Source organism: Rhinatrema bivittatum, chromosome 7 (genome assembly GCF_901001135.1).
Source record: "Rhinatrema bivittatum chromosome 7, aRhiBiv1.1, whole genome shotgun sequence".
NCBI lineage: Eukaryota > Metazoa > Chordata > Amphibia > Gymnophiona > Rhinatrematidae > Rhinatrema > Rhinatrema bivittatum.
In genome coordinates, this window is record NC_042621.1 from 108,603,880 (window position 1) to 108,631,453 (window position 27,574).

The window sequence follows — 27,574 nt, forward strand, 5'->3', positions numbered from 1 at the left end:
TTTACGACCTATCCAGTCTACCCATCTGCCCTTTAGCATTATAATTCCTGTTCGTATCCTGGATCAGTCTGTACAAGTGGGTTTATGCACCCTTACAAGCAGATGGAGGCAGAGAACAAAGCTTTGAGGCACTGCTCCATAACCGAGAGTGCCACCTGCAGTCCCTCAGTATTTCTCTGTCTCCAGCAGATGGTAGAGGTGCAAACCTGCAATCTGGAGTTAGGAAAAGAGTAAGGAGTTTTGGCTTCCCGAGGTGTTAGGTTCCTTTGAGGGCCATCCCTCAGGTGGAGCAGGGCGAGTGGGAGGTTATGACCCCTGTCCTGACTCAGCCCTTCTTGGCAAGGGGGGGTGATAGCCAGGGGTCCTAGTACCCTCACCCCCTCTGAGCTCTTCACTTCTTCTGTGTCCCTGGCTCCTTCAGCAATTAGCCTCCAGTAGCAGGGAAGTATTTCTATTTCTTTATTGCTTTGCTGGGCCTGTATCTTTAAAAAAAAAAAAAAAAAAAGAGAGAGATAGCGGTAGCCCAGTGAGCAGGACTGAGGCAGCGGTTAAGTCGCTGGTTTTACTGCTGGGAGGTAGGCAGGAGGGAGCGGGCTGAATTGCCGTGGTTGATTGGGGCCAGGTGGTGTTAGCAGCAGACAGCATCAGGGAGCATTTCTGTTGGCAGGGGCTATTTTTAGGCCTGTCTGCGCTGGCATGCCTATTCTAGTGCAATGTGGCAAAGTTTGTTGCGGCTGCAGTTTAAAGCAGACTCAACGCGATTCGGCCTCATTTTGCTGGGAGTGTGCCTCGGGGGTGGGAGGCAAGAGTGGATGGCAGCTGGGCCGGCTCTGGAGATCCTGTGGGGGGGGGGGGGGTCAGAGGAGCCGGCAGCCATCAGTACGTGCAGGAAGGTCAGGCTGCTGCTTTGATGCCTCGGGACTTCCCGCCCATGCTGTTTCCCGCAGAACAGGACCCTGCAGGTGACAGGGAAAGGGGAGACGCTCAAGGAGTTGTTGGTCAGGACTCTCCTCCTCTGATCCGGAGGAATATTCCACAGATTTTGTTCTTCTCCTCCATAAGGCTTATTTAGGATGTAGGGTGCGAGAGACCATTACCCAGGAAGTTCCAGGCGGCCAAGAAAGCTAGGGATTTGGAGGCCTGTGGAGACAGGAGGGATCCTGTGCTGTGCTGCGGAGCATCAATCTTCATCCAGTCAGGGTGATTCTGGTGGCAATTGAGTGGCTGCTCCGGCCGTGGTTTACGGACCACCTACATCCGGAGGTGGATGATCCCATTCTCTTGACTCATTTCTCAGGATTGCTATGGCAGGAGCCTGTATTTTCAGACCGAGAGGAATGCTTCTGTCTAGCGGCTTGGCTTTTGAGAGGTGGTGACTCCATTTGAAAGGTTATTTGGAGCCTGTGATTACAACTTTGCTTCAAGCAAGGAGACCTTCCACGTCAATGGCTTATGTCCAAGTGTGGAAGGTTTTCAAATCTTGGTGTTTGCAGATCAAGGTGCAACCTTTGCAAGTGGACGTTCCGCAGATCCTGGCCTTTTTGCAGAGCGGCTTGGCTAAGGGTTTGGCCTATAATTCCCTTTGGGTCCAGATAGCAGTCGTGGGTTTTGTTTGAGGTAAGATTCAGGGAAGACCATTGGCCTCTCAACCGGATGTGGTTCATTTCCTAAAGGGGGCAAAACATTTGTGTCCTCTGGTTTGGAAGATTTGCCCAGCATGGTGTCTGAATTTGGTTCTTTGGGTGCTGTGGGGTCCTCCTTTCAAACCAATGCAGAGGGCATCATTAAAGGATTTAACCCTGTAGGCTATTTTCCTGGTGGCTATCTGTTCAGCTAGGCAAATATCTGAGCTGCAAGCGTTGTCATATAGGAACCTTTTCCTGCGTTTTTCGGAGGCAATGTCTCGTGTTCACATTCGCCATTTCCTATAGCAGTTTGCTGAACCGAATGAGGTCAAGTGCAATAATTATTTCATCCCCCTGAAGCAGGCACGGGAGTGCCGAAACATTGTCAATGTCGGGAAGTTCATTTGAGCACTGCAGTTGTATTGCTGTGTTCGGAGGCTAAAAAAGAGCAGCATTTATATAAGTCAAAACATATGATTTTGAGATTAAAAAGAAGATATAGTTAGTGAACAAAGGTACATAGTAAATAATTTTGAATAGGAGCAAAACATTTTTAAGTAAAGAGTAGTAGTAAAAAAAGTTTTTGGAATAAAGTTTAGAATAGTTTTAACAACCTGAAAAAAAAGTATATGAGAGAAGCTATGTGCTCAAACAAATGATACTAGTTGAAGCCCATTGCGGGCAAGAGTCTGTGGATTACAGTTTGAGAGCACAGATAAATCTGATACTTATTCCTGTTTTATTAGTTAGTGTTGGTCCTGTATAGCTATGTGAATCTTGTGGTAAGATTAGGGCTTATTAGCTCATTTTTTTATTTCTACTTTAAAAAAAATTCTCACATGTTAAATCGGTCACTGATGCTGGTGCAGGCAGCGTAGAGGAAGACGCTGCAAGCCTAACTCCCAAAGAAATGGGCCCATGGAATGGCAACGTGTTCTCTCTCAGAAAGGGAAAAGATGTCCCAACCAAGTCAGAATTTAGGGAATGGTTCTGCAGTCTTATTAGGGAGTTGAAAAGTAATAAACAAGAGAACATGATGTCTGATTTTTATGAACAAAAATTTCAGAGATTGGCAGGCAGGTGGACGAAAAAGACATCCGGATTGATGTGCAAGCAGAAGAATTGCAAAGCTGCAGAACCAATACAAAACACTGGCAACAGATCACCTTGAACTTAGCAAAAAAATTGGAAGACCTTGAAAACCGCTCTAGACGGTGCAATGTACGATTTAGAGGGGTGCCAGAAATCTCGGAATACAGCGATTGCAAAAAAGTGGTTTGGGAAATTTGCACAATGCTATTACACTCAGAGAAGGAGAGATTGGAACCCTTCAATGTAGAAATAGAAAGGGCACATCGAGCCTTGGGACAGAAGGTAGCTAATCGTACAAGAGACATAATTGTATGTCTCCCATTACCATGAGAAAGCAACTAGAATTCAAGGAAGTGACAGCCATACTTAGAAAGGAGACTATCCTTTATCGCTGGCTTTTCCCCTTTGGGATGACATTTACAATAAAGAGAGTAACTTCTAGAATCAAAACAATGGCTGACGCAGAGATGATCCTTAGAGAGGCGGGATTCAATGTAAAGAGCTCGTCCCTCCGGCCCACTTCCACAAACAGAGCGCAAGAAGATTTTCCTTGTTGGCTGAGTAAGAAAGGGAAGCAGAAGATTGAGATGCCATTCTAGAGGATAAAGCTCCTCAAAAGAAGCTGGAAATGGATGACTTGACACATTTTTTTGTTTATATTCCTACTTTAGGGGAGTATGGATCAAAGTGGATGGATTTTCATAGGCTTGCTATAATTACAAGTGACTAGGATTTCCATTTATAGAAGTTGGTGTTATTTTATATATCTTCACTCTTCTTTGCTATAAGCTGTTCCATTGGGGGGGGGGGGGGGCTTCGATTTTTCACCTTTATAGGATTCTGAAGATCATTCTTGCAGGATGCAGCCAAACTTTCAGTCCTTACCTCTCTTTAACCCTCCTCATCCCTACTCAGTTTCCTCAGACCAACTTCAAATTTTAAGAGAACTGGTTTTCCTGTTAACAGCACATGCCATAGAGCCAGTTCCAGCCATGGAAATAGAAAAGGGTTTTTACTCCAATTATTTCTCATCCCTAAGAAGTCAATTTAAAATTCCTCAAAAGAGAAAAATGAAAACTGAATTCCTTAGGCACCATTCTCCCTCATATAGGATTCAGAGATTAGCTGATAGCCTTAGACCTAAAGGATGCTCACACAGATTCCAGTTCACAAGGATTACAGAAATTGCCTGAATTTTTCTCTCAGAAAACCACTTTTCAGTACTACATCCTATTATTTGGCCTAGCAGCTCTGACACTGTTCACCAAGTGCCTTGCAGTTGTAGCTGCCCATGTCAGGAAAAGCAGTATTTCAGTCTTTTCATATTTAGATGACTGGCTAATATCTAGCAGATACTCAAAAGAATTGAGACAATATCTTTCCTTCACTAGGTTTCAAAGTGAATTTCCAGTAATCCTACTTGACCTCAACTTACAAATTGGATTTCATAGGAGCACACTTGGTTACCCAGAAAGGAAAGTCTTTACTTAATCTCCAAAGGATGAATACCCTAATCTACATTGTTCGCTCTTTGTCCAACCACCAATCTGTTTCAGCCAAATACTTCATAGAAATGTTTGTCTGCATGAAAGCCACAGTCGGTCACATCCTTTGCATGCCTGCGTATGAGAAACTTAGTGGCACTTAAAAAGCATTGCTGGAACTAACATTCACAGCTGCTGTCTCACAGAATAAGTCTTGCCAGACTTCTCATTAATTTATTGAAGTGGTGGTCTCATCCCTCAAACCTTTGCAGTCAGTCATTTTATCCTTCAAAACAAATATTAACATATGCCTCTCTTCGAGGCTGCAGAGCTCATCTAAACACAGTTTGCTTACAAGAGTCTTGGACCATACCAGAGAGAAGATTTCCCATCAACAGTTATATTCCAAGCCCTCCTTGACATTGAACCATGGTTAAAGCAAACAGTAGTTCAAATCTAGGCAGATAATCAAGTAGCCGTGTGCTACATAAACAAGGAGCAGGATCTTCAAGGCTGTGCAAGAAACTTGCAAAATATGGAATTAGATGGTCTTAAGAAAGATGCATCTAAATGCGATCTGTCTTCGAGGAAAACACAATGGCAGTCCGAGTTGCTGCCTTCAACCTCATGAACCTCATCTTTAGTTTCTAGTACTTACAGCATGAATATTGAAAGTGAAGTAGTGTGGGTAGTGGGTGATGTAAAAGAGGTTATTCTAGCAGCAAGAAGGCCTACCAGACTCTCATGCAATGTTAAATAGAAAAATTTTCTATTTGATGTACCACTTGGAAAGAGAATCCATTCCATTGGATCACTTCAATATTAGATCTCTCCATCAGAGTACATTTGAGTGCTATTGCAGCCTACTACCAAGGTTTCAGTCTTATTTTATTTTAGATTTTCATATTCTGCTTTTTGCACTTTTTGGATTAATTCATGTACTGTAGATATTTCCCTATCCCCAGAGGGTTTACAATCTAAGTTTGTACCTGAGGCAATGGAGGGTAAAGTGACTTGCCCAAGGTCACAAGGAGCAACAGTGGGACTTGAACCCTGGTCCCCTGGTTTATAGCCCACTGCTCTAACCACTAGGCAACTCCTCCAATCTCTCACCATCTGATAGTGGCAGAATTCATCAAAGGCTTCTACCATCATTGTCCAATTAAATTCCACTGATTTAATGGGATTAACTTTTTGCTTTTTGTTTCTGTTCTGTTCAACATAACAACCGTACAGTAACTATTAAACCCAGTGCATTTCTTTTCCAAATTATGGAATAGACAGCAATTGCCTGTCAGAAGGGGGGTTCTGCAAATAGTCAGGTTTAAGCGAAAAAACATTAAAAGAAATACACAGTCAGAAAATCCCCAAATCTCCTAACACCCCTTCCTCCCCATCCCTGTAAGATCCTGAACCTTAGCAGAAACTATTGAAAAGGTAATGTCACGTTTGCTCACGTTAGAGCAGAGTGCCATCTGAGATCGTCCTATGGGCAAATAGTTGAGAAGTAACCCACGTGCAAAAAGAGGCAAAGAGTTTAAATATACCTCCCATCATTAACAGAATCCCTCTTTTTCTTGAACCATTCAATTTTTTCAGTTATTCATCTAGCGCACACATTTAATGAACAAGATTTCTGAGTTGTGTCAAAGTCAGCGGATTGATGGTTATCCACTTCTGCAGTATACATTTCTTGGCTAATAACAGCACTACCCTAGGAAACTCCCCACATATCATCCTAGAAAAAGGTATTCACCTGAAAAGAAAAGGAGAACACCATTCACTCATGTAATATACACACAAACATTAGCCCAAAAATGGCGCATCATCAGGCTTGTCCAAAACTGGTGACCCAGTGTACTATTGACATGTCCACATTTAGGGCACTGCCCAGAGTCCGAGATTCCCAACTTACTGGCCTTCATAGAGGTGCTATAAAATCTATGGAGAAACTTGAACTGGAGTTCATTAAGAGGAGTATGGACAGATAAAGATTTTGCCCTTGTAAAACACCCCTTGTAATATGTCTGGGTCAACTTGGTCCCCAATCGGGCCCTGATATTTTACTTGGAAAGGCCCAAACCTTACAGAAAATCTTCTTAATTGTTTCTCACTTATGACCCTACTAAGCAAGGCCTACCAGTAAAGAAACAAATCCTTTCTGCTTGGGTTTTCTGACAACATTTCATATTGTTATGCTAATGCTAGAATTCAACTTCCAAATTAAGTTAAAGTTAATCAAGCAAGGGCAACTTCATTTGTACAACTTCAATTTGCTTCAATATAAGACACCTGCAAAGTGGCCACGCATGTTTATCAATGTGGAGAAATGACTACCTTATCTTGCTTATGTGTAATTTGTTAGTTTGTCTTATGAAGGTCATAATGCAATAATGTATTTACCTATATTTTATTGTGTATGTATGCTGTAACCTGCTGAGTTTGGGCTATAAAATTTTATAAATAAATCAAGTGTTATTGTCTGATTCTCGCAATGATAGTAATTTTGGCCGAGCAATTCTCAGCAATTTATTTAATAGTTTCAATTAGCCCTCCATCCTCTTTATCCAACAAAGGACAAATATTTGAATACAGCCCTCAGCTTGGGAATCCCCACTTGTGTGGCTGAATTTGTCTTTGCTTGTTCTCAGAGAAAGCAAAGTTTCTTATCTGTCACAAGTGTTCTCCATAGTCAGCAGGACAAATCAGCTACACAATGTCTGTCTCCTCCCCAATGAATTGAATCTTGACTTGTTGAATAACCGAGGAGACTTGCATGGTAGCTGCATGGGAGCACCTGCACACTCTCAGCAAAACTTGCACAACTTGAACTCGGAGAGCTCAGCATCAGCACTGTACGATGTCATCACTTGTTTGGCTGATTATTTGTCCTGTCTATGGATAACACCTGTTACAGGTAAGCAGCTTTGCTTATGCTGTTCTAAATACTTTTTCCTTATCTTCAGGTAAAAAAAAGATAAATCTGCTAGTTCAAAGTGAGGCTGTCTGACTTTCCTGCTGGAAATCCAGGCCACTGGTGGTTCTGTTCTCCTGCAATTTCATAGCTAATATATTACTTTACAATTGTAACATAAAAACTGGTCCCCATTTGGAAGAATGACACCAGATTTGTGAACTAAACATCTTTGCTGTATTTAATGGTCATTACTTGGAGAGACTGGAACTTTTTCCTTTGTGTGTGGGAGTGCTTGATTTCTCTTTTATGCACAACCATTTCTGACCATTGCATCGGTTTTAGAAAAAAAGATGTGAAGTGAGATGTTTTACAGGTTCATCCATCTGCACCACCTTGAAAGCAAATACTAACTCTGGCTGGTACGTGGTGATACACACTACCAATACCAAGCCTCTTTTTCTCTTCCACAGGTGGCTGGTGGTGGAAGTGCTGATCCCCACAGGTGTGTACCCACTGATAGGGACTCCTCACAGGCTAAACAGTGCCAGAAGCACACACTTCTTTGCTGACTTTAGTAATAAAGGACCTACAGAAGAATGACTCGGCTTGCACTGTATCTGTGCTGCAAATTCAGCAGTGCAAAAGGTGCATTACGCAACTGGCTAGACATTGGATGTCTCGGGGTCCTTCGCCTATTTTCCCCCTCCCTTGTGGATTAACATGCCACTACTTATAAGAAATATAGTTGTTAATAACATTGTCCTTGAGCAACTTAGATGACATATGTGAGGGTCACTAGGCAATGGATGAGTGGGGACATCTTTGGTACGTAGAGCTTTTAGTTTTGTGATCTGAAGATGATGACCTAGTGTACTAGAATTCCCTGTTGGTCTAAGCAAGGTTCTGAAGTGAATTTTCTGTTTTCACATCTCTGTTTTATCCTCTGCTAGATGATGTGAGCTATAAACCCCTGGATATGTTAAATATTTATTGGTGCTCTGCAGATTGAGATAATTCATGCACATTTTTTAATTTCTAATGACAATTTTATTTTCCTCATGCATGGTGCCTGGAAGTTCTCCTGAAGTCTTAACTTTTTAAGTCATGTTTTGCTAGGGCTGGCAAAGAATATTGGAGAGCATCGTATGATAGAATTTTATTGCTAGAATAAAAATGTCCTGAGAACTGTCAGGAAATGGCTAGGGAAATTTTTTTATTGGTCTCTGACATATCAGTCCCCTATGAATTAGGGAACAAATTGCTTTCATCCAAGGCAATACTGATTTTGTCATATCGTTCTTTGTTTTATGTATGGTGGAGTTCCAAGCATTGGTGTCTGTATATACACATCAGCACTTGGAATTTGCTTGGCTGATACACAGATGAGCAGAGCGAATTTATCTAAGTTCAGTTACATCCACATTAATCTGCTAATGAGCATTGTACTGTAGCGATGCTGAACTCTAGAGCAATGATAGCTTGGATCTATCCTTCAGTCACTGCTGGGAATGTTGGCAATGAGCAAACACCTAGCCAATACACCTAGCTTGTATAAATCATGCTATTTTTTACTCTGCTAGTAACCAAATAGCTCATTATCATTATCACTAGCCCAGCAGCATCCTAATCATCTACATACTAAGACATCTGGGTTATCACACAGTGAATGTGATTTACAGGTTTGGTTTTAAAAACGACAGGTCTAAAATCCAAATGTAGAGATTTACTTGATGTATAGGAAGACCAGGGGCACTAAATTTCTGAAATGAACTAGAGGAATTTTTATTTGCATTGCACATGAGTTACGGTAAATAAAATGGTCGTGCATGCTAACTCTGCCCCTTTGATTGCTGTCAGTCACTTAAATCCTAGTTACTGAGCTCTAAGGAACTCCTTTTGTTTTTATAGAAAAGGGAAATGAGGTCCTAAGAGTATTTAAAAGCTAATAATTGACTCTGGCTTGCAGGCTGTCATGATTTCTGGCCTTGGGCCTTTGTGAAAATATGCAGGAAAAGCTTACAGATGAGCCTTGGTGGAAATCTCTTTGGAGGTGAGGTCAAGGAAGCAGTGGAGTGGATTCATGAAAGACCACTAGTGTCCTGCTTTAGGTCATATCCATTACCATCTCCGAACTATCCTCTATATCTCAAAATGTTTCTTGATAGTCTCCCTAGGAAACAGTTTTTCCTCAAAAGAAATATTTTCCAAGTCCTATTCATCCTAGACAGCAGGCTCAAGGCCTCGTCATTGAGACGTAAGGATCTCTGATTCTTGTATGGCCACCCAGTCAAAACCAGGAATTTATTTTTTTTTTGACCGAATCCAGACAAGATAACCAGAATCCCAGTCTCTGTTCTGAAAGAACTCTTTTTGTAGTGGGGAGGCTGAAGGTTTGTTTGTAAATGTTTGGCACATTGTAACAGTCAGCTGGGTCTTCAGGTTTGTAAAGGAAGGTTACAAATTACAACAATTGGCAACTCCTCCAAATCACCTGCACCTTGGGGAAGTATTAATTGTGTTTGATGTTCTCCTGTGCTACGGTATATGCATCCTCAATTGTGCTGGTTTCTTTTTTTTTTAATTCTGCTTTTTTGATAAATTGAAGCTTTTTCACATAGGTATAAAAGCTTTATTGCAGTGATTGTCTGTCCAGAGGCACGATAACATCTGAAACTTGGTCATATAAGTTACGCTATTAAAATGACTTGAATCTGATTAGGGTAATGTTGGAGAAAAAAAAACAACCCAGTAACCATATGCAAAATTTGTACTTCTTACATTTGTACTTAACCAAATCTAAACTAAAAGGAGCCATCATAAGGATAAAAAATGTTTGTTAGGAAAATCAATAAAAGTAAGGGCGGGGGGGAAGAGGAGGGAAAAGTGTTGATTAAAAGCATTCAAATAGTACAAGAAATCTCGAAAAGAGAACAGGGAAGAATATCTGGAAAAGTGTAAGAAAACTCAGGGAACAAAGGTGCAAACAGAACTAAAAATATCTTGAGCAATCCCTTGTTATACAGGAACGCAACAGAATTTAGCTATAATGAGCATGCTGTTCTGGGACTGGGATTAGATACATGGAACGTGGGAACTTGCTAGAACGAGACTTTCATCCAGTGCTCTTGCACATTGCTGAACTTCCTGCAAGTCACTTCCTGTTCTGCACAGAAGTCAAAGCTTGCTACAGTCCAGTGTCTTGTAGTTCACTGTTAAGTTCTAGACAGTGCCGTAAGAGGAAAGGAGAGTGCTTTTGGGTTACTTTGGAGGCATATAAAGCTATAGATCTGTTTCAAACTCCTGCTACAGTCCACAGCCTCCCTCCTCATTCTGCATTTTCCTGTGGGAGATGACTTGCAAGAGTTGTAAGCTTCCCTACCCTCCAGTAAATTAGGGCTGTTCAGCTTGGAGAAGAGATGGCTGGGGGGGGGGGGGGGGGGGGGATATGATAGAGGTCTTTAAAATCATGAGAGGTCTTGAACAAGTAGATGTGAATCTGTTATTTACACTTTCAGATAATAGAAGGACTAGGGGGCACTCCATGAAGTTAGCAACTAGCACATTTAAGACTAATTTGAGAAAATTCTTTTTCACTCAACGTACAATTAAACTCTGGAATTTGTTGCCAGAGGATGTGGTTAGTGCAGTTAGTGTAGCTGGGTTTAAAAAAGGTTTGGATAAGTTCTTGGAGAAGTCCATTAACTGCTATTAATCAAGTTGACTTAGGGAATAGCCTCTGCTATTACTAGCATCGGTAGCATGGGGTCTTCTTAGTGTTTGGGTATTTGCCAGGTTCTTGTGGCGTGGTTTGGTCTCTGTTGGAAACAGGATGCTGGGCTTGATGGACCCTTGGTCTGACCCAGCATGGCAATTTTCTTATGTTCTTAGTACTCCTACAGTTCCCTACAGTTCTTCCTGCTGGTAGGGTGAGAACCTCCAGGAGCTGGTGTCAGCGTTGCCAACTCATGCTTGAAAAAAAGTTCCAAAATTCACTGTGAAAAGTCCCTTGACCCCTCAGTAGGGCAACTTGATTTACAGTATAGGTGGCATCCACTGCAAAGTATGTCTAAGTACTACCTACAGTACTACCTACAGCTAGAACAATGTTGGTACCTGGTGGCACTGGAACTGGAAACCTTAAAGTTCTAGTTGCCTAAGAGGGGCATATATTGGCAGGGGGTGGGAGGAAATTCTCACACACGCTGTCTCTGACACAGATGCACACAGGCAGTGTACACCCATAATTACATAAGAACATAAGATATGCCATACTGGGTCAGACCAAGGGTCCATGAAGCCTAGCATCCTGTTTGTAACAGTGGCCAATCCAAGACGCAAGCATATGGCAAGTACCCAAACATTAAATAGATTTCAAGCTGCCATTGCTTATTAATTAATAGTTTATGGATTTTTCCTCTAGGAACTTATCCAAACCTTTTTTAAACCAGTTACACAAACTGCTGTAACCACATCCTCTGGCAATGAATTCCAGAGCTTAACTTCCCGGCCTGTAGGTAGTACTTAGACATACTTTGCAGTGGGTGCCCCCTATACTGTAAATCAAGATGCCTTACTTGAGGGGTCGATGCAATAATCTTCGCGGAAAGTGAGTGCTGACTTTTCAACGCACGCATGGCGCCCACAAGGGGGGCGCCATGCAATATGTAAATTAGGGGGTCACGCTAGGATGGAGGCACTAGGGTCTCTTGCGCGACCTTAGTGCCTCCTTGCTAATGTGACCCGCCGCAGCTGCCAGTTATGAAGCCGGGGGCCGGTAAACTCTGCCTCAGTTTTCATAACCTGCTTGTCTGCCAGTAATGAAAACAGCTGCCGAGTTTATCTGGGACGCACATTTATCTTTTTGCATTTGGAGTGAATGAGTAATAGCCACATTCACATGCATTTGCATGTGATGAGCGCTAATTGATTACTCCGTGTCGGACGCGCGTTAAATAGGCGCTAATCCCCCTATTGCATTAGGGGGTGTATTAGCGCCTTTTCCTAGCGTGTAGCAGATGGACTCAGGACCAATGAGTATAGTGTGCTCCTGATAGCAGTTGGAGACGGAGTCAGATTTTGCACTACATAAACCCGTGCATGAGGCTCTGTTCCTCAGTTTTTTTCCGTCTCCATAGCAGTTCGGGACTTCACACATGCTTGCACAGCGTTAGAAAACCAAACTCCAAATTCAGAGAAAGAAAGAAAGAAAGAATCTTACCTACAGATGAGCCCCGCTCTCCTGCGGTGATACCTAAGGGTCCCTCCCCCAGACGATAATCCCTGAGGTGATTTCCGAAATCCCTCAGAGGTAAGCCTCGGTCCCGGCGTGGACTTGGCCCCCTGTGAAGGGAGCAGCTGAGAGGCAGCGGGTGCAAGACCGAGTGCGGTGGTGAAGGTATTCCCCTCTCCCCCCGCAGCCAGAGATCGCCCGGCAGGAGACCGGGAAGCGCCGAGACAAGGTAAGGTAGAAAACTTTTCTCTAAGTCTGTAGTTTCCGAGGCTCGGATAACTGCACAGATTGTCCCTCCGGCGTCTGTCTAATCGGGTTGAGCAGCCCCGTCTGGGCTAGACCCCCGATCTGGCTCAAGGGTCCTCCCACGTGGAGACCCTCCGGGGGGGGGGGGGGCATCTTGCCCGCGTGGTCGCCAGCACCATTCCCCCCGCCTTAGCCGCTTTGTCCACACAACTGAGCCGTGTGCACGGCAGCGAGCCAGGTGCATAAAATACTTGTGCGCACTGCGACGCGCACAAAGGGTGCCGAGCGCATAACTAGGCCTGTGCGCACAGCCACGTGCGCATCTTCCGTTCCTAGGCGCACAACGTAGGCGCACCCGGAACGCATAACCAGGCCTCCCAGCACGCGCATCTGTACAGGCTACACGCGCAAATCATGGCACCGCCGTCCAAGACAGCTAAAGGCCCAGTCTTCTGCCCGGCATGCCACTTGAGAGCGGCACAGCCCGAGGTGTCCTCTGCCCTGCGCCTGTTGTGCGAAGAAGTTTGGGGGGAGCCGAGACAGTCCCCCCTCAGCCTGTAGAGGACTCCGGATCTACCAGCGAGACTACCCCGGACCTCTCTATTTCCAATTCGGCCCTTTCACAGTGGGGGCCCTCGGGGAGCGCCGCTGGACCCAATGCGGTCCCAGGCAACTTAACCTGGGCGGGATTCTTCGCGGAACTACAATCCTACATCCACGCACAGACAGGACCACCAGTGGCACAACCACAACCCCCGCCAGTGGCCCAGAACCTCCCAGGGCCCTCCCGGCCTCCACCAGATGAGCCGCCCCTGGACAAATACCTCCTCTTAGGGGACACAGGTGATTCGGAGGAGGAACCAGAACCCCTGGAAGAAGGGGAACTCCCTCCAGGAACGGAACTGCATCGCACCATAACGAGCTTCTTCCCAAAAGATGAGTTATCAGATCTCGTAGCCACGCGTCTGAAGGCATTGGCCATCCTGGACACATGCAACACAGCAGAATCCAAGGCATTCCCCTTCTTGGCTGGGCTGCACCAAATCTCACGCCATTTCCCTATGCTACAAGCTGTACAACAACTGATTGACCTAGAATGGGATGCCCCAGAGGCCACCTTCAAGGGGGGTTGAGCCCTAGAAGCTCTCTACCCCTTGGATCCCGCGATGAAGGAACTCCTGAGGTTTCCCAACATCTACGCCTTGGTCTGCACCACCACAAAGCGCACCACCATACCAGTCGAGGGTGGAGCTTCCCTCAAGGATGCCAATGACAGACAGCAGGAATCCATCCTCAAGCAGTCTTACGATGTATCAGCTATGATCCTTTAGATCACTGCTTGCTGTGCCGTGGTATCATGCGTCTGCCTGGCAATGGCCAGGGACGCAACTACGCCAATCGAGGCATTAGACCCGGCAATATCATTCCTCACGGATGCGACCTCAGACCAGGTGCACACCTCAGCCAGGAGCCTCTCGTCCATAGTGGCAGCCAGAAGACAGCTCTGGCTTCGAAGCTGGTCAACCGACGCGTCCTCTGAGATGAGGCTCACGAGAATGCCCTTTAGAGGATCACTCCTCTTCGGAAGCGACCTGGACAAACTTGCCGACATGGGGCGAGTCCCCAGTACCCCGCCTACTGGAGGACAGGAGCAAGAGGAACCAATGCCCCTTTCCCTGGGCACCCAAGGGCAGAGGATCCCAGTGTTATAGACCATACAAAAACATTTACCAAGCGCCCTGCTGGCAAGGGGCAGTCCTTTCGGAACAGACACAACAAAAGAGGATCTGGCTCAGGATCAGGCCCCAGCCGCAACACGCAATGAGAATCAGCAGACCCATCTACAGGAAGAGGTCATAGTGGGTAGATTTGCCCTTTTCTACCAAAGATGGGTCGAGATAACGTCGGACAATTGGGTCCTATCGATTATCCGAGAAGGATACTACCTGGACTTCCACAGCATCCCTCCGGACAAGTTTGTGATTTCTCCGTGCCACGACCCCTCCAAGAGGAAGGCAGTGGAAACCACACTATCAAAACTACTCGCCCTAAAGGCAATAACACCGGTGCCTCCGCACCAACAAAATTCGGGGCACTATTCCATCTACTTCATCGTGCCCAAGAAAGAGGGAACATTCCAGCCCATACTGAACCTCAAGACAGTCAATCTCTACCTGAAGGTATCCCCACTTCCACATGGAAACCCTGCGTGCGGTTATAAGGGCGGTACAACCGGGAGAATTCCTGTCCTCCCTGGATCTGTCAGAAGCCTATCTCTACATACCGATCCATCGCATCCACCAGCGTTTCCTATGCTTCATGATATTGGGCCATCACTACCAGTTCCAGGCCCTACTGTTTGGGCTGGCTATGGCTCCCCGAACGTTCACCAAGATCATGGTGGTAGTAGCAGCAGCACTGAGGAAAGAGGGAATCCTCGTGCATCCATACTCGGACGATTGGCTGATCAGAGCGAAATCGCCAGAGGAAAGCCAGCAAGCAACCACCAGAATCAAGGAACTACTGCAGAACCTCGGGTGGGTCGTCAACACACCCAAGAGCCACCTGCAGCCCTCCCAATGCCTGGAATACCTGGGAGTCCGGTTCGACACCAGAGGGAACAAAGTCACCCTTTCCCCTACAAGGAGAAGGAGATTGATGGAACAACTATGAGCATTGTTGAATTCCACTCTCCCCATGGCATGGGACTATCTCCAAGTTCTCGGACTCATGGCATCAACCATAGAAGTCGTCCCGTGGGCAAGGGCCCACATGCGGCCCCTACAACATTCCCTACTGTCACGGTGGAACCCAATGTCTCATAACTACTCCACCCCCTCCGGCTACCAGCGAAGGTTCGGAACCAACTACAATGGTGGCTACAAGAAGACCACTTGAGTGAGGGAACAAGCCTATCCCCACCGGAATGGACTTTGCTCATCATGGATGCAAGCCTGCAGGGATGGGGAGTCCACTGCCAGGAGCTAACGGCTCAAGGGCAATGGGACGAAGAAGAGTCCGTATGGAACATAAACAGACTGGAAGCCCGAGCAGTCAGACTAGCCTGCCTACGGTTCAGCCATAGACTCCGGGGCAAATCAGTCAGTCATGTCGGACAACGCCACATCAGTGGCCTACATCAACCGCCAGGGGGGAACCAGGAGCCAGCAGGTGTCCCTGGAAATAGAGCCCCTAATGACGTGGGCAGAATCAAACCTACAAGGGATATCAGCCACCCACATCGCGGGAAAAGACAACGTCACTGTAGACTACCTTAGCAGAGAGAGTCTGGATCCAGGGGAATGGACACAGTCGACAACAGCTTCCAGCAGATAGTAAACCACTGGGGAACACCAGCTATGGATCTTCTGGCAACCGGGTCCAACACCCGGGTTCCCAAGTTCTTCAGCCGAAGACGGAAACCGCTGTCCCAGGGAATCGACGCCCTCGTCCAGACGTGGCCTCAGGAGTACCTACTGTATGCCTTCCCTCCATGGCCACTACTGGGCGGAATCATCCGCAAGATAGAACACCACAGAGGGCTGGTACTTCTAGTGGCCCCGGACTGGCCAAGAAGGCAGTGGTACGCAGACATGCAAAAACTTCCGGCGGGAAACCCTCTACGCCTACCTCCACACAGGGATCTACTCCAGTAAGGACCGATCCTCCATGAAGACCCATCGAGGTTCTCGCTTACGGTCTGGCCATTGAGAGGTCTCGCCTGACAAAGAGTGGATACTTAGGACCAATGATAGACACACTGCTCCGAGCGCGCAAGTTCTCCACCTCCTTAACATATATACGAGTATGGAGAATATTCGAAGCCTGGTGCGAGGACCGCGACATCCTTCCACGGACAGTCAAAATCCCCATGATCCTGGAATTTCTGCAGGACGGCGTGAGCAAAGGGTTGTCTCTCAACTCCAAGGTACAACTGGCCTCCCTGGCCAGCTTCAGACTCAGGGTGGACGGCAGCAGTCTAGCGGCCCACCCAGACATCTCCCACTTCTTAAAAGGGGTCAAGCACATTCGACCACCTCTAAAGTGGCCGATACCCCTATGGAATCTCTTTATTTATTTATTAACTTTTGATATACCGACATTCATAGGACATATCATGCCGGTTTACAATCAACTCTTGTAGCGAGGAAAGAGAAATTACAAAATAACAGGGACAGGGGAAAGGGGAGCAGGAATAGAAAAAGGAGAGAAGGGGGGTGGGTGAGAGCAAGCGCGTAAGTAGCGTGAAAAATAAAGGTTGCAGAGCGTAAAGGAGAGAAGGAAAGTAGATAGGAACTATATTCAAAAACATTAAGGCAACAACATTTCAGTGATTATATAGACAACGTTTCCTTGAGATACATCATTATTAGAGGGTAGCAGGGCTGGAAGCAATGAAGGGGTTTAGGTTTGATTGGCATCAGGGTAGGCCTGTAAGAAAAGCCAGGTTTTGATGCCTTTTTTGAAGTGGGGTAGGGAGGGTTCAAGGCGGAGAGACATGGGGAGTGAGTTCCATAGTGTGGGGCCAGCTATGGTAAATGCTCTTTCTCTGGTAAGGGAGAGGTGTGCAGTTTTGAGGGGTGGAATGTGTAGGGTTCCTGCGAGGGTGGTTCTGGAAGGACGATTAGAGGCACGGAAATGTGGCATTTCCTTGAGCCATGCAGGATTGTTTTTGTAGAGCACATTGTGAAGAACGGTGAGGGTTTTGTATTTTATCTGGAAAGGGATGGGGAGCCAGTGCAGATCTTTTAATGCTGGGGAGATGTGTTCTCTTTTGCGTGTGTCAGTGATGATTCTAGCCATGGAGTTCTGCAGGATTTGTAGAGGTTTAATTGTAGAGTAAGGAAGGCCTAGGAGAAGGGAGTTGCAGTAATCTAATTTAGATAGGATGGTAGACTGCAAAACTAGACGGAAGTCCTGAGCGTGGAGGAGGGGTTTAAGTTTTTTGAGGATGTGGAGTTTATAGAAACCCCCTTTTAGTAGAGATTTGATATGGGGTTGAAAATTGAGGCGTTGATCTAAGACAACACCTAGGTCTCTTACAGAAGGCAGGTGGGGGTGGGTGGGGGTGAGTGTGTTGGATGTGATCTGCGAAATGATTTCAGGATTGTTGGATATGAGGAGGATTTCCGTTTTGGTTGTGTTAAGTGCAAGTTGGAGGTTGGCTAAAAGGACGTTGATGGAAGCTAGGCAGGATTCCCAGAAAAGCAGGGTGTCTTTGAGGGTTTTTTGAATGGGGATGAGGATCTGGACATCATCCGCATACAGGAAGAAATTAAGACCTAGGTCAGAAAGAAGATAGCAGAGAAGGAGGAGATAGACGTTAAAGAGGGTTGAGGATAGGGAGGATCATTGGGGGACGCCTTGGCTGAGGGGGATGTGTGGGGATTCTGAGTTGTCAATTTTGATCAGGTATTGTCTGTTGGAGAGATAGGAGGTGAACCATGAGAGTACTGTGCCAGAGATGCCTATCTCTGATAGCCGGGATAGAAGGATTTGGTGGTTGACTGTATCGAAAGCCGCAGAGATGTCTAGGATAGCGAGTAGGTAGGAGTTTCCTTGGTCCATGCCAATAAGAATGGTGTTGGTGATTGCTAGAAGGAGGTTTTCTGTGTTACGACCTTTGCGGAAACCAAATTGAGATGGGTGTAGAATGTTGTGGTCTTCAAGGTAGTCAGAGAGTTGTGTATTGACTACCTTTTCAAGGATTTTGGATACAAACGGAAGGTTGGATATGGGCCGGTAGTTGGAGGGGTCTTTGGTATATAAGATGGGTTTTTTAAGGAGGGGCTTGACGATCGCAAGTTTAAGGGGGTCTGGGACTTTGCCAAATGTGAGTGAGCAGTTGATTAAATCAACTAGGAGTTTTGATATGGAAGTGGGAATGGTGAGGAGGGTTTTGGAGGGGATGGTGTCGGCCGTGTGGAGGCGGGTTTCAGCTTTTTTAGTATAGTTTCTATCTCCAGGGTAGACGTGTTGTTGAAGGATTGAAGATAGCTTCCATTGGTTTTAGTAGGTAGGGGGGAGGTAGGGGAGGGCTTGGTAGGGAATCGAAGGAGGATGCTGTCAATTTTATTCTTGAAGAAATTAGCAAACTCAACGCACCTCTCCTTAGAGTTTTCTTCTTGGGAGGTGGGTAGTGGGGGTGTAGTGAGCTCAGCAACATAAGAGAAGAGAGCATTTGAGTTGAATTGGTAGTTGTGGATTTTGGCCGCATAGAAGTCTTTTTTGGCTTGGATGGTGGCTTGACGGTATTTGTATAAAGTGTGTTTGTATATTGATTTGTGTGTTGGAGAAGGTTGTTTGCGCCAAGTGCGCTCTTTCTCAATCTAATGTTAGACTTCCTAGTGGGAGCCTCGTTCAGACCAACTCGCGGTCTGTCCCTACGGCTCCTGACCTTGAAGACGGCGTTCCTCGTGGCAATCTGCTCAGCCCGTCGAATCTCTGAAATTCAAGCACTATCATGCCGGGAGCCGTTCCTCAAATTCACGCCGGGATCCATACAGCTGTGCACTGTACCCTCCTTTCTGCCAAAGGTGGTTTCTCACTTCCATCTAAACCAAATCATCTTGCTGCCATCTCCAGACAAGCATAAGGACTCAGAAGACTCACTCCGCCTTCGCCACCTGAATGTCTGCAGACTCCTAGTCCGATACCTGGAAAGATCAGAACCTGTACGAAAGATGGACCATCTTTTCGTTCTTCACAGCAGGAAGAAGCAAGGGGAAGCGGCCTCACGGGCAACCATTGCCCCCTGGATCAAAGAAGTAATCAAGGTGGCCTACGTAGAGGCAGGCAAGCCCCCACCTCTACAAGTCAAGGCCCATTCCACAAGGGCCTAGGCAGTGTCCTTGGCAGAAACCAAGAAGCTGTCACCTGCAGAGATCTGTCAGGCAGCAACGTGGTCGTCCATCCACACCTTCTCTAGATTCTATCGCCTGGATGTTCAGACCAAGGAGGATACAGCATTTGCAAAGGCAGTACTAAATGGGCCACAGGCAGCCTCCTGCCCGGCTCGGGAGTAGCTTTTGTACATCCCATTGGTCCTGAGTCCATCTGCTACACGCTAGGAAATGGAGAGATTACTTACCTGATAATTTCATTTTCCTTAGTGTAGACAGATGGACTCAGCACCCCGCCCATGGCTGCCTCACAATCAAGAATCCCTGGGGGAACCTCCCCCGAGTGCAACACAAGCACGGGTAAGCCAACCCTTATTTCTAGTTCAGACACCCGTATTACCAGGTGTCGGCGCTTCTAGCTATCTCCAGCTAGAAACCCCATCATCCAGTCCAAGTAATCAAGTTTCAAGTTAACCAAATTAATCAAAATTATCCAAACACACATATATCCATAATTGCTTTTTGAGGAGAAAACTGAGGAACAGAGCCTCGTGCACGGGTATATGTTGTGCTGACGTCAGATTGAAATGTGACTCAGTCTCCAACTGCTATCAGGAGCACACTATACCCATTGGTCCTGAGTCCATCTGTCTACACTAAGGAAAATGAAATTATCAGGTAAGTAATTTCTCCAATTTAACCCACATCTGACAGCGGGTTAAACAGTGTGCTCGACCCCTATCATTGATATCATGGCACAGGAGTTTCCTCTGGCTCATCCCCTCCCTTTCCATGTCTAAGCTTTCTTTCAAGTCCACCCACCTGTGGAGTTTTCCCATTGGCTGCCTGTATCCAACACAGCCCACTAACTCTTAGCCCTTCCCACATAGGATTGGTCAGAGGAAAAATGATACCAAGAGGAAGCAAAAGAGAATGGGGCGCTGCTAAAGCATACACACAAACACTTTGAATCTCCCAGGCATGTTCAGTAGGGAACCTGATGGAAATTTTAGAGCTGTGAATTGCCAGATATGTAGTATACATTTTTTAAAGATAGCTAAATCTTCTCCCTGTCACATTCACAGTTCTAAAATCTCCTACAGGTTCAAAAAGCTGTCAAATGTAGCAGTAAAAACTGCTAAATTGTCAACACTGGCTGCACTTTAACTAATAATCTTACAGCTCCACCTGCTGGCAAAAGTTGAAAGTGCAGGAGCTATAAACTCTCACGCCATTCCTGGCAGTGAGTCCCGAGAAAACTGTAGATGGTATAGCTTCATGCACAAGGTTGCTAGTTTAAAAATATAACGATAACTAGTAAATAACTTTACCTAAGTAAGATTTTTTTTTCTTTGAGGAGGATCTTGTTTATAATGAGTTTCTGATTTTTCTATAAACTACTGTGGAATAAACTAGAAACGCCTTGAGAGCCTCTGTGTTGTTTTACATGTATCACTTGCCATATCTGATTTGCCCTTGTTCGGATTAGGTTTTGTATGTAGCAAAACCTGAGCTTTTAAAAAGGGTTTTCCTGTACGCACCCGGATCAGTCCAGACAGCTGGGTTTTGCCTCTCCTCCAGCAGATGGAGACAGAGAAGTTTTTGACTGGCACTGCCGGTTAAGTTGAGGTGCTACCTGCAGTCTGCCAGTATTTCCTCTGTCTCCAGCAGATGGTGGAGGTGCAAATCCAGCAGTCTGAGTTTCCAAAAAAAAAAAGATAAAATGGAAGAAAATAAGAGGAAGATTTTGGATCTCTGAAGTCTTCAGCCTCCCAGAGGGTTGCTAGGTCCTGGGGGAACCATCTCCTCTGGTAGTTGAGGCATCCGGGCAGAGGGTCAGAGACCTGGCCGCTCACCCCCATTCAAGTAGCCGCTAGGGTTAACACCAGGAAGCCCGGTTCACTCACTCTGTCAGGGGATGGTAGGAACCTGCAGCTGGGCACTCGATAAAGGGTGTTGAAAAAATAAAAAGAAGTTTTCATTTTCGCCGTTTTGCAGGTAGGATCAGCGCGTCCCGGCTCTTGTATTTTGGCTACCCTGCTTTTTCGGCACTGCCTTCTTCAGTCCGGGGTTTGGACCATGCCATGTGGTGCGGCCTGTGCTGCCTGCAGGATGACCCCAGGGTGGTGTGTTTGTTTCTCACGGAAGAACTAGCCCCCCTAATTCCCGCCGTGCTTGAGGAGTTAGGTATTGTGGCCCCGCAAGAGAGCTCAATGCTAGGGGCTGTGGATCTGGGGATGTTAGGGCTTAGGGGCCCCTCTGCGGCTTTCCCCTTTCATATGTCGGTCAGTGCCCTGCTCTTCAGGGAGTGGGACACTCCAGATGCTGGTTTAAAGGTGAGCAGAGCCCTGGAGAAGTTATACCCGCTTCTGGATGAGGCGCTGGACCTGCTCAAGATACCAAAGGTGGATGCGGCTGTGTCTGCCGTCACTAAGAAGACAACTATCCCTGTCACTAGTTCCGCGGCGCTCAAGGACCTTCAGGATAGGAAGCTAGAAGTTCACATCAAAAAGATTTTCGAAGTCTGTTCTCTGGGGGCTTGGGCTGCTATGTGTAGCAGTTTTATGTTGTGGGCAGGCCTTTGTTGGGTGCAGCAGCTCCAGATGGATAAGGTCCTCTCAGAAGCGGAGACCCTCCAGGCAGAGCAGCTGGAGGCCGTGGTGACCTATACTGCGGATGCATTTTATGATCTGCTGCAGACTTCCGGTAGAACCATGTTGTCTGCTGTTTCTGCTCGCAGACTCCTTTGGTTGAGGAACTGGGTGGCAGACATCTCCAAATCGCAGCTGGGCTCTCTGCCTTTTAAGAGCAAGCTGCTGCTTGGTAAGGAGTTGGAGGAGATGATTAAATCCTTAGGGGAGAACAAAGTTCACAGGTTGCCTAAAGATAAGCCCAAGGCGAGGCCTTCCTTTACCTCGCGTCCTCTGTTTCGGGGAAATCATAGATTTCGGGCCTCTAGATCATTGGGTTTTTTGTCCAGATAGCTGGCAGAAAGGCAGCACTCTTGGGGTCAGCCCTTTTGAGGTCGCCGGCCCGACAGAGAAGGTACTGCCCAGGGCTTGGGCAGAGCGAAGTCTTCCCAATGAGGCGAAGCCGGTCCTCTCTTCGGTGCCACTAATAGGGGGTCGCTGGCTCTCTTTTACGAGGAATGGATCAAGATTATATCAGAACAGTGGGTCTTTGATAGTCAAGGTTACGCTTTAGAGTTTGCTTGGCCTCTGAGGGATCGTTTTCTCGTCTCCCATGCTCTTAAAAGCAAAAAGAGTTGGCCGCATAGGCCTCCGTCAGTCTCCTCCGAGAACTGGGGGTATAGTGCCGGTACCCCCTGGAAGAACAAAGGACAGGCAGGTACTCCATCTACTTTGTGGTACCAAAGAAGGAAGGTACTTTCCGGCCCATCCTCGATTTGAAGAAGGTGAACAGAGCTCTTCGGGTGCCGTGCTTCCGCATGGAGACCTTGCAGTCGGTAATCGCAGTGGTTCACAGGGGAGAGTTCCTCGCTTCACTGGACTTGACTGAGGAATTCGGCCAGACCTTCAAAGATTCCTTCATTTCATGATTCTGGGGGAAAACGTCCAGTTTTGCACCCTGCCTTTCAGCCTAGCATCAGCGCCCAGGTCCTTTACCAAGGTAATGGTGGTGGTGGCAGCTGCCCTTCGGAAGCACGGAGTTCTGGTGCACCCTTATTTGGACGACTTGTTGATTCGGGGGAAATCAGAGTCTGTCAGGAGGTGGTGGATTGAGTCCTGTGCCTCTTGTAGTCCCAATTTGGCCAAGAGTCATTTAGTTCCCTCCCAGACCTTGGAGTTCCTGGAGGCCCTCTTCGACACGAGGTTGGGCAAGGTGTTTCTCACCGAGAGCGGATCCACAAGTTGCAGGCTCAAGTTCGCTTACTGTTGACCGTGTGCATTCCCAAAGTCTGGGATTATCTGCAGGTGCTTGGATTGAGGGCATCAACCCTGGACTTAGTCCCGTGGGCTTTTGCTCCTATGAGACCTCTTCAGTCAGCGTTGCTATCCTGTTGGGAACCCAATCTCCGAGCAGTTTCAGCTACCGCTTCCGCTTACAGAATCTGCATGGTCCAGTCTCACCTGGTGGCTCATCCTGGACAGGCTTCGCAGGGGGGTAGACCTGGAAGTTTCTTCTTGGGTAGTAGTGACCATGGATGCCAGTCTTTCTGGTTGGGGTTGCAGTCTGCCGATGCAGATCAGTCCAGGGCCAGTGGTCAATCGGTTGGAGACCAGAGCTGTGCATCTTGCTCTCCTTCTCTTGGTGCAGGGCCATCAGGTAAGGGTCCTGTTGGACAATGCGACAACAGTGGCTTATATAAATCGCCAGGGAGGCACCAAGAGCAGAGTAGAAGCCCTGGAATTGATCAATTGGGTGGAACTGCATCTGGAAAGGATAGCGGCGTCTCATATTGCAGGCGTGGACAAAGTTCAGACGGACTTCCTGAGTCAGCACTGCCTGGATCCCAGAGAGTGGGTGTTGTTGGAGGATGTCTTTCGCCTTATATGCAGCAGGTGCGACCACCCCTGCATGGATCTGATGGTGACCTTTTGCAGCGCCAAGGTTCTTCAGTCAGCATCAGGAGACTGACGCAGAAGGGGTGGATGCTATCACTCCCTTGGCTGTTGGATGTTCTGCTGTATGTGTTTCCACCATGGCCGCTAATCGGCAAGGTGTTGCGCAGAGTAGAGGTTCACCGAGGGGACGTAATCCTTGTAGCGCCGGAGTGGCCAAGGCAGCCATGGTTTGTGGGCCTGGTAAACCTAGCGGTAGATGGTCCATTGAGGTTTCCGCTCCAGCCAGATCTCCGACAAGGTTCCACTTTTGTCTAGCGGCATGGCTTTTGAGAGGGAACGCTTAAGGAATAAGGGTTATTCAGATGCGGTAGTTGCTACCCTTTTACAGTCCAGAAAGACCTCTACCTCCCTGGCCTATGTCAGGATGTGGGGTGCTTTTGAGTCTTGGTGCGTGGAACGCAAGGTGGTCCCCACTCGTGCCTCCATGGGCGGTGTCTTGGCCTTTCTGCAGGCTGGTCTGACCAAAGGCTTATCCTTTTAATTCCTTGAGGGTTCAGGTGGCAGCTCTGGGTTGTTTTCGGGATAAGGTACGCGGCGCACCCCAACATCATGCGCTACCTGCGGAGAGTTAAACATCTGCGTCCTCCTGTCCGGAATCCCTGTCCTTCCTGGAGTCTCAATCTGGTGTTGCGGGCCATTTGTACGTTACCGTTTGAGCCTTTGAAATGTGCGACGCTGAAGGATCTTAACTTTGAAAGTGATTTTCCTAGTAGCTATCTCATCAGCTTGTCGGGTGTCGGAACTTCAGGCCTTATCCTGCAGAGAACCCTTCTTGAGGATTTCTGATTCCAGAGTGTCTTTTGAGGACTGTCCCCTCCTTTTTGCCTAAGATTGTGTCATCTTTTCATTTGAATCAGTCAGTGGAGCTCCCTTCCTTCCCAATTTCAGGCCCTTCCACCCCCTCAGTCCAGAAATTTACGTCCGTTAGATGTGCGACGGGCTCTGTTATGTAGCTTGGAAATCTGCCCATTTTTGCCAGACATTACCGTCTGGGCGTCCAGGCTTCAGGTTTTGGCGACAGTGTGCTTCGAGCGGGTCTCTCTGGGTCCCACCCAATGTGAGAAAGCTTTGGTACATCCCAGCTGTCTGGACTGATCCGGGTACATACAGGGAAAGGAAAATTGGTTCTTACCTGCTAATTTTCATCCCTGTAGTACCATGGATCAGTCCAGACTCCCGCCCAATATGCAGTTGAGAGTCCAGTTCGATCAGTGTTTGGTTTCAGGTTCTGGTCCTGCTCAGGTGTGTTGTGTGGGCAAGAGTTCTTCAATATACAAGGTTTCTTTTTCCCTCTGCTCGTTTGGGGAGAAATTGTATATAGTTATTGTTGTTTTTTTCTATTAATCTGGCTTGGGTACAGTTCAATACTGGCAGACTGCAGGTGGCACCTCAACTTAACTGGCAGTGTCAGTCAAAAGCTTCTCTGTCTCCATCTGCTGGAGGGGAGGCAAAACCCAGCTCTCTGGACTGATCCGTGGAACTACAGGAAGGAAAATTAGCAGGTAAGAACCAATTTTCCTTTGGTTAAGAGAACAATTGGTAATTTGGCCTTTGGACAAAAATCTCCATGGGAGAGGTCTGTAAATTTGAGATTGCCATGGGGAGACAGTGAATGCAAATAGAATGCAAAGTCAGATGGAATAATGAAGAATTGCTGTGATGGCAAGAGAGTGAACTAGGATTTTAATACTTACCTGGAACTTTAAGATCTCTTGGATGTATATGAGTTTGACCGATAAAATATGGAAATGGGGTTCACAAATTGCTTAGTACAAGAACAAACGCATGTGACCAGAAATTGTGAGGAATGAAGTAAGATCCAGTTACAAGTCAAATCTTTTATAGGTTCTCTGACCTACATGTATGCAACATAGCATTTACCATTTTTGCTTTAGTCAAAATATATTTCTGTGAATGAAAAAAAAAAGTATGCAAGTAGATTTAACTATGCCACCTCTTTTTTTTTTTTTTTTCTCCTCCTATTCCAGATGAGTATGATGCCTATATCATTGTTTCTTTCGTGAATGCCACGCTAGTATTGTCTATTGGAGAGACTGTAGAAGAAGTGACAGACTCCGGCTTCTTGGGTACCACCCCCACCCTGTCCTGTTCTTTGTTGGGGGAAGATGCTTTGGTACAGGTGAGCAAGTCTTGCCTCACAAATCTATTTCACTTTTTTGAAGGGGTTAATAAACATGTAGATAAAGCTGAACCTGTAGATGTAGTGTATTTGGATTTTCAGAAGGCATTTGACAAAGTTCCTCATGAGAGGCTTCTAGGAAAAGTAAAAAGTCATGGGATAGGTGGCGATGTCCTTTTGTGGCTTACAAACTGGCTAAAAGACAAGAAACAGAGTAGGATTAAATGGACAATTTTCTCAGTGGAGGAGAGTGGGCAGTGGAGTGCCTCAGGAATCTGTACTGGGACCCGTGCTTTACAATATATTTATAAATGATCTGGAAAGGAATAAGACGAGAGAGGTAATCAAATTTGCAGATGATGCAAAATTATTCAGAGTAGTTAAATCACAAGCAGATTGTGATAAATTGCAGGAAGACCTTGTGAGACTTGGAAAATTGGGCATCCAAATGGCAGATGAAATTTAATGTGGATAAGTGCAAGGTGATGCATATAGGGAAAAATAACCCATGCTATAGTTACACAATGTTAGGTTCCATATTAGGAGCTACCACCCAAGAAAGAGATATAGGCGCCATGGTGGATGTACCAAAAACAAACAGAATGTTGGGAATTATTAGAAAGGGAATGGTGAATAAAATGTAAAATGTCATAATGACTCTGTATTGCTCCATGGTGAGACCACACCTTGAATACTTTGTACAATTCTGGTTGCCACATCTCAAAAAAGATATAATTGCGATGGAGAAGGTACAGAGAAGGGTGTGACCCAAATGATAAAGAGGATGGAACAGCTCCCCTGTGAGGAAAGACTAAAGAGGTTAGGACTGTTCAGCTTGGAAAAGAGACGGCTGAGGGGGGGATTTGATAGAGGTGTTTAAAATCATGAAAGTCTAGAATGAGTAAATGTGAATCGGTTATTTACTCTTTCAGATAATAGAAGGACTAGGGGATACTCCATGAAGTTAGCATATGGCACATTTAAAGCTAATCGGAGAAAGTTTTTTTTCACTCAACGCACAATTAAACTCTGGAATTTGTTGCCAGGGGATGTGGTCAGTGCAGTTAGTGTAGCTGGGTTTAAAAAAGGATTGGATAAGTTCCTGGAGGAGAAGCCCATTATTTATTTATTTGTTTGCTGGTTTTATTTACCGCCATTCTGTGTAGCCATCATAATGGTTTACATCAGTAAAATACAATAAGATAAATACAGTAAAACCAAGATACATAAAATTAGATTGGCAACAAAACATCATAATAAAATAATCATTAGAATCAAAATTAGTGGCAGGTAAGAACAATATAATAAAACAGTGGAGAAATAAAAAGGTAACAATTAAAAAATGTGTTAAATAATGTTGAAAAAGTCATTAAATAATAAAACATAGGGGGTTCATGAGAAAGGATAGGTTA

At 46.1% G+C, this 27,574-nt stretch overlaps 1 protein-coding gene across 1 annotated transcript in view; it reads left to right on the forward strand.

Annotated features, from left to right (window-relative positions):
• Positions 1–27,574, forward strand: part of SF3B3 (splicing factor 3b subunit 3) — a 247,983-nt gene that overhangs the window by 70,794 nt on the left and 149,615 nt on the right. The window contains exon 12 of the mRNA XM_029608907.1: positions 26,011–26,162. Within this exon, the coding sequence (XP_029464767.1) occupies positions 26,011–26,162 (152 nt within the window). The remainder of the gene's footprint in view (positions 1–26,010; positions 26,163–27,574) is intronic.